The sequence below is a fragment of the Brassica oleracea genome, unplaced genomic scaffold, assembly GCF_000695525.1.
Source record: "Brassica oleracea var. oleracea cultivar TO1000 unplaced genomic scaffold, BOL UnpScaffold00579, whole genome shotgun sequence".
NCBI classification, from domain to species: domain Eukaryota; kingdom Viridiplantae; phylum Streptophyta; class Magnoliopsida; order Brassicales; family Brassicaceae; genus Brassica; species Brassica oleracea.
In genome coordinates, this window is record NW_013617422.1 from 70795 (window position 1) to 78768 (window position 7974).

At 33.4% G+C, this 7974-nt stretch overlaps 1 protein-coding gene across 1 annotated transcript; it reads right to left on the minus strand.

The window, feature by feature from the left end:
* Positions 1-3088: 3088 nt before the first annotated feature.
* On the minus strand, positions 3089-4277 carry LOC106319731. Its single transcript, XM_013758114.1, has 2 exons — positions 4089-4277; positions 3089-3403 (listed from the first exon to the last, which is right to left on the minus strand). Exons 1-2 carry the CDS (start codon positions 4218-4220, stop codon positions 3101-3103), a joined length of 435 nt encoding a protein of 144 aa, XP_013613568.1. The 5' UTR covers positions 4221-4277; the 3' UTR covers positions 3089-3100.
* Between the last annotated feature and the right edge of the window lie 3697 nt (positions 4278-7974).

The window sequence follows — 7974 nt, forward strand, 5'->3', positions numbered from 1 at the left end:
AATTGTATTTTTATAATTATACAATTTTTATTACTAATATTTTCAAAATTTTCTACATCTTTTTTAAAAAATTAATAAATTGTTAATCGTAATTTCATTAGTTTCTTTTAGATATCTACAAATTTTATAAATATTGTTTAGTTATAATTTTTAATAACTATACAATTTTTATATGATTTTTAGTAATTTTATACAAGTTGATTTAATACATTTAACCAAAATAAATAGATAAAAAATTATCTAAGATTCGAATTTTAAATATATTACATATATATTATTAAATGTAATTTAAAATAAACAAATTATTATTTTCTTAATTTTATGCTTAAATAATCAACTTTATATTAAATATTAGTCAAAAATAATAAAATATATAATATTAATAAATTTTATTTTAAATATAATTAACTTTTAAAAAATTTATCATTGCACATGGTGTAGGAAAATACCTAGTAGCCAATAAAGAGAAGGTATGTATATGTCCATAGGGCAATGAGGAAATATTCGGTAAGAGTGCCAAGTTCAGTCACCATCAAACTGCATTGTTGCATGTCTGGTCAGTAGTGAAGTCGTACGTGAAGGTTGTTTGGGAGGGAAAAGTAGGGTTTCTCATCCAAAACTATTTGATGCCAAATTTAGGTATCTATCAACTGGAATCAATATTTCTGAAAACCACAAGTATGGATTATGTTTAGGCACTTTGTCCGGAAATCGGAATTTTCTTATGTACATTAATGATTTTATTATTAATGAAAACTGAAAAGAAAGATAAATAAGGTTAGACTGTTCTCTAGCATGTTCGTTCGAATGTTTTGTGAGCATAATCCTTTTGTGATTTCTCCCTTGCCTCTTTTGTCAGCCTATGCCTCTCTCTCTCTTGTAAGAGAGAACTTGACGAAATATCAATTTTCATGATCTCTGGGTTAGATAGTGCAGCCAATTGAATAGTTTGTGGATTTCCGTCATGATTGTACAGAACTTTTGGGAATAGTAATGACATGTCTATTTCTATCGAATTGATTATCAACTCATGAGGTCATCTTGCTACGTGTACTCCGGATTTGATGTGGTTGATTTGGTCCCAACAAACATATATAATCTTTTTTTTGCTACAAATCTATTCATTCCACCGAATTTTTTTTGATATGTCTACAGGCGTAGAAATTTTTTTAATCTCTTATTTTCTAGAAAAATATAATATTCGGAGTATACGAGAAATTTGTCAAATAAAATATTTGGATTGGAAAATTCTCAACTTTTGGTTTAGAAAAAAGTAAATATTGAGTTTGATACTAAGAGTAAAAAAAATATATTAAGACTAAAGTTAAGAATTATCAAAGAGCACACAAAGTAAAGAATAAGAGATTTATTCTATTATTTAAAATTAAATATTGAATATTTCGAACAAACTTTGAAATTCGAAACTGCCAGTTATCCAATAAAGACCTAAAATTCCTAATAATAAACCAAAATCCCCTATACGATTGGTTACTTTTTGACAGACATTTGCTACAATAGGTCGTGTGAACCGAAAACCTATTAATAAATACGAACACATTTCAACTAATTCCCAAAAAAAATAAACTTGGATCAAATTAGAACTAGTAACTAATTCTAACATTGAAGTATTAAAAAAACCCATATAAGCAAAAAACTTTAGATATCCTTGATCATGAGACATATAATTATTACTATAAATCAGAACCAAAATTCCAACAGTTGCAATTAATATTGACATAATAGAAGTAAGTAGATCAATAAAATAACCGAAAAGTAGATCAATAAATTAACCGAACTCAAAAGAAAATTCATTATTTATGGTCCAAGACCCTAATCGAAATGCATACATTTGTCTCATACACTATCGGGATAGTGAGAAGAGATATATTTTACATCCCAGAGGAAAGGTTATAATTAGAGATACCATTGTTTGTGGTACAAAAGTTCCCATAAAAAAGGGAAATGCCCTACCTTTGATTTACGTAATTGGAAGTAACCAATTAGGTTTTACAAAGATGTCCAAGAGTTGAATTTAGCTCATAAGTTGACTTTGTGTTAACAAGCATTTAATGTGACAGTATTAAGCCTCCTTAGTTATAACTTATATATATGATCAAATCTCCAGCCGATTGGTTACATACTTCATTAATATAGAACTGATCATTAAAATAACTCCGTTCATTGTCTTTCGACGCATTTTTAGCAAATTAAAGCCGTTATAACACACTAAAATCCAACTACTCCAAAAAAAGTCCTCTCTTGAAATTATGTTATATCATATGTTTTCTTTAACTTTGACTGACAGAAAATTAAGTGTTTACTATCAAAAGTTATATTGAAATTCAGGAACAATAATTTTAAAACAAAACTTATCTTCAAGACATCACTTATACTAAAACAGGGAAAATGCCATGGTCTGAATCCATAAATTTGCTTGAATGGTTTGCTAGCAAAAAGAATATACTTTATATTGTGGTGGCTCTATTCTATATTTATGAGAAGGTCAAAACTCAAAAAAAAGTATTTTAAAATTTCCATCTTAATTGTTATGCAATGGTCACTCTTATTTTGGTCAAAACTAAAGACAAATGAGAAACAAATGGAACATAAAATTCGGTATTCACATGCTGCAATCATTATGTTCTTTATGTTCTTTATTTTCTCTATTTCTAATTTTCTACAAGGCGCGCAAGTCTTAAGGGCTCCTATCTCCCCTCCATTGACCAAACTTTAAATCTGTAATGGAATAACAACTGTCCCAAACATCCCCTCCAAACACTTTCAACAACTCTCTTTTTATCAATCTCATAAAAACATGCATTTGTTACGTTTAAATCCGCTTGTTCGCACTAATAACCAAATGCATATTGTTCATCCATTATAAATATCACCATTCTAAGCATGATTCGTATTGTTTGTTGTTATTATCCATTGTTTGAAATAGTGCCATCAAACCTCGTGTTAATGCAATCGAGACAACACGACCAATAGTTCATACATATACGATTTAAGAGATGGAAAAATAGTGGAATAAATAAAAGGAAACTTACAAAGCTATGTGAAGAATGAAAAGAGAAAAAAGATTAAAAAAAAAAGAGGTTTAAGGAGAAGCAGAGTGATTTCGATCAAAGTGAAGAAGCTGAGCTGCACATTTGGGGCAATCTTTCAAGAGTTTAGGTACCATGTAATAAATAAAACAAGCTTTGCAGCCAGCTACCACAAGAACTTCATTCTCTTCTTCGTGATTCTCTATCGATGACTCTGATGAAGATTCTTCGCTTTCATAATAAGAGCTATCGTCTTCTGAAACAACAGCTACATCCGATTCTCCACTGAAATCATCATATGCATTGTTGTTGTTGTTTATTCCGGTCTTCCGGTTTATGTAGTAAACCTCTCCTGTCTAATTAATTAAACATAAAACAAACGTCCAGATTTCACTTAAAAAGTAACTGTAATTTTAAATCTTGAAAACTACTTTGATGCTAAGGCTAATAGCTTTTTTTTTTGTGCAACCGCTAAGGCTAATAGCTTAATCCCCAGAAGTAATATTTTTTAAACTAGTGCCAGAAAGAATAAAGAGGAAACATAATGATTCTGCTTTCTTTCTTTCTTTGCAATGCAGAAAAAATGCACCCCAAGTCCTGAAAGAAAACAAATATGGACGAGATGTTTTATATGTAAATCTCTATATGCATATGTTTTCTTTTTGATTGATATACAAGAGAACATTGCTTTGTTCTAAAACAAACATCCGGCAGATTCAAATAGAAGAAAAAAAAAGAACGTAAAGTGAGCCATGAAACTTTCCAAGTGAAGTTCTTCTACAAAGAAAATTTCAGTTAGGGTTTATGTTTTGGTAATGAAATCAAGATTGGAAGCAAACCCTGTGAGCATTTATAGACAAGACAATAGAGACAAAGCTTGAAGCAATAAATGCAACACAAGTAAACAGAAAAAATCAATTATAAAGGAAACCAAAGAAGTTACATTTCTCATACCACAAAACTGACAAATGATTGTCCTCAAACTCAAAGTTTCTCCCAATCAGGAAAAGAACAGAAGAAAAGTAATCTGATTTTGTTTACCTTGAGATTAAGACACTGTTCCAAATGACAAGGAACAGAGATGTGAGAATTTATCTCAAACGTTCTATCTGAGATTGGTACATCATCTTCTAAACTCCTTCTCCGGTTACTCAATGAACATTTCTGCATCATTCCCTCTGGATATTTCGATGCAGAAAGGAAGAAGAGGAGAAAGGAAGAATAATCAACCAAAAAGAGAGCTTTAAAAGGATTTAAAATATGGAAGCACTGGCCTAGTAAGTCAAGGTTTAAAGGCTTCTATACCAGATCTGGGATTCGAACCCCAGAGTTTTGGGTTTCAATTCCCGGATAAGGCGAATTATGCAAAAAATTAGAGAAAATACTTACAAAAGATCTTCAGCATGGCGCAAAGAGTACCGTAAGAAATGAATCTCATAGGGTTACTCAGAGTGATGCAGTCAGGCGTGAAACCTCATAAGACAGATAGAATTATTGGCTGTAATATTTCTACCTAATGTTTTTCATAATTTGTAATAGCATAATTAATCCGAAAAAAAAAATTTAAAACGTAGAAACACTATTAAATTAAGGATGGGCACAAAACAAAGACATTTAAGGGTAAATTCGGGATTTCCATGTGGGAATTGGTCCACGCGTCGCGTGTGGATTGTTGGGCCAAGAGGAAAGCTGGAGGCCGTAGCTGTCCCTGTCAGGCGCACAATAACGACAACTGAGCCTCGCATTTGGTCGCACGTCCTATGTAAAACGAACATACGACTACTTCTACACACGCGTGACATTTAGATAGTTTATCATGGTTTAGGTTAGTGGCCAGTTTTAACTAAAATATCTTACTTCAAATCAATTGGTATTATAAATCCTTACGTGGACGAGCCATAACCGGCCTGATCCAGTCCGACCAGAAACAGGCCCATCCGGTTCGTACCACATGTTCAAAGGCGGCTGGAAGCTTTCCATTATACTTGACCGATTTTCCTTTTACTTATGTACTTAGGTTTTCTTTTTCCTAATTAGATTAGGAATATGTATCTTTACTTTTAACTAGTATGTTTAGAATTTCCATATTACTATAGATTTTTATTTATCTATGACGGTCTATTCTTGTATATAAATAAACCTCTATGAATGAATAATACATAGATTCAAATCCTTTCATCTTCCTTATTTTATAACACGTTATCAGCACGATAGTCCTAAAACCATGAGCCAACTACTAAACCCTAAAAACCTAAGCCGGCGACGATCTAAGGCTTTCTCCGTCTCGTCTCAACTCCGACGATCAGCTCATCCCCTAGGCGTTCCCCGTTCGCGTCCGACGTCCTCAACCAGCTCGCGTTCCCGAAGGATCAGCCGAATCCGACGAGCTGATAGCAACCTGGTAGCAATCCATCCAGCCTTCACGATCTAGCGAGACGATAGCGACCCGATAGCAATCCGACCAGCTTCAGCTCGTTCCCGATTCGCGACCCGACTAGTCCGCACGCACCAGCTCGCGAACTCTCTCTGCTTTTGGTGGTCTGGTTCAACCCTACAAAAAAAGGTAAATCTGAAACCCTAATAAAGAACCCACATCGAATTTGGCTTGATTGATAAAGGTTTAAGACAAATTAAAATCTTGCAAAACCCTAATAATAGAAATCAATACTCTAAGTTTGGAATCAAGAAATTTATGATAGGATATCGGTTAGATTTTGTGATTATTTGATCATATAGAACCAGATGATAGGATGTAAAATTTGGTTGTATGAAGAACCCTAAAACCCTAATTGTAAATCGGTTTGTTTGATGTTCTTGTCTAATCGTTTGATCATTGAGGTTTTAAATTATTCTTGTTTGAATGATTGATAATCTGAGTTTTAAGATTAATAGATTGATTGAATCTCGAATTAAAATCTTAAGGCCTTGAAATCTTAAATCCCATATTGCTTAAAATTTGAATGATTGATTTGAGGTTTAAGATTGTTTACATATTGCATGAGAGTTAAGTTGCTAGATTATTTGATTCTGAAACCCTAAATCCTAGCCGCATATTACCAACCTTGAAATTGGTAAACCCTAATTGATATGCATATAAATGAATGATAAGATTGAATGCATCTTACCTAATCATCCTATTTGCATTACATTCTGTTGTGGCCGTGTGGTTTTTGTTATGCACCATACTCGTGGCCGTGTGGCCTTGCTTGATAATTATTTATTTGATTAAAAGTATTGACCGCATACTCATATAGAATTCGAAAAACATGTGGCTTAGTGCATATTCATTCATGGCCGTGTGGCCTTATTTCTTATAGATCATCTAACCTAAGATTGTTGCATTATATTGATCTTGGCCGTGCGGCTTATTCTCAAGATTGTTTGTTCTGATTGATGCATTGGTTACATATTCATATAGAAACCGTTTACTAAGATTACGCACCATGGTCACATAGAAATTTGTTTTAAATACTTGTGTGAATTGATTGTTTGATTTAGCAGCATGTATTCTATGAAATTATGAAACCCTAAGACTTGATGATTTCAGATGTCGAAAATATGTAACTTGGATTATGCTGGCCTAAATCTCTCTGGAGATAATTATCTGGAATGGACAATGAACACTTCAGTTGTCCTGAAATCAAGAGGACTCGGTAGGAGTATCATTCAGGGTAATTATGCAACTGAAAGTGAAATGTATAGGGTCATAACAATTATGCGCCATCATCTCACTAAGGATCTGAGAAATCAATACCTAAATATTGAGAATCCCCGTGACCTTTGGACATAATTAAAATCCAGATACAAAATGGTGTTATTACCAAAGGTCATGCATGAATGTATGAGTCTCAGATTCCAGGACTTTGAGTCTGTGGATGAATATCACTTTTCTTTGTCCAAAATCGTTTACAAACTGAGACTATGTGGTGAAGTGGTAACAGACGAGGATTTACTGTTCAAAACATACTCCACATTCCTAGGAGATCTGTTGTCAGCACATATCTATATAGAAAGAGGTTTCACCACCTACAATGATCTGCTTTCATGCCTATTGATAATTGAGCAGAATAAGTTGCTAAAGAAAAGCAGTGAGATGAGACATCCTGAAGCCAATAAGGCTGAAGAAGATAAGAAAGAATCCAAGGTAGCCGTGTCCAAAGTAACGGATGGTGTGGCCGGCTTGTCTATTGACTTAAAAAAAAAAGATTTCGACATACTGATTTTGTGTTAAGGTTTTGATTTATGCTTTGCTTTGACCTTCTTGTCATTCAAGAATTTTCTTATAATGATAGAATTGTTTTGAGTTCATTGCTATTATACCTTGCCTGATTTTGCTTGATAATGTGAATGATTTTTATTGATAAAGAGTACAAATTTGCGGGTATAGTAGCCTAGTGAGGAATCTATGGCCAAGGCATTGTCGAAAGGGCATTATATACACCCAAGAATTCGTGACCCATTGAGTTATAATAAAATGGTTTCCAAATAGAAACCATGGGCAAAAAGGAAACAAAAAGTTCCTTCAGATCTAAGAAGAAAAATCGCCTAAGGCCTTATAAGAAAGTGGTCAAGACTATACTTGCGTACTCTACTGATCTACACTATGTCAAAGATCAGTATGATAAGAGGCAAGAGCCATGGTAACCAGATTGGTATACCCCACGAAATTATACACTTTATGGCACAACTGGATTAGCCATCCTAGTATAAACTTGATGAAGATTGATATTGCAAAAGGCACACAGAGTTATCCCATAGGATCTCACGTTGTGTAACATGTACACAAGGGAAACTCATTAGGCTTTATTGTCCCAAGCATCACGAAATTATAGTATGTTCATGAGGGGGAGTGAGGATAAACCCGTGGTCCATTACCATACTACAAATTCGTGTACCATGGCCTATGACCATGCTATAAACGGCTTGG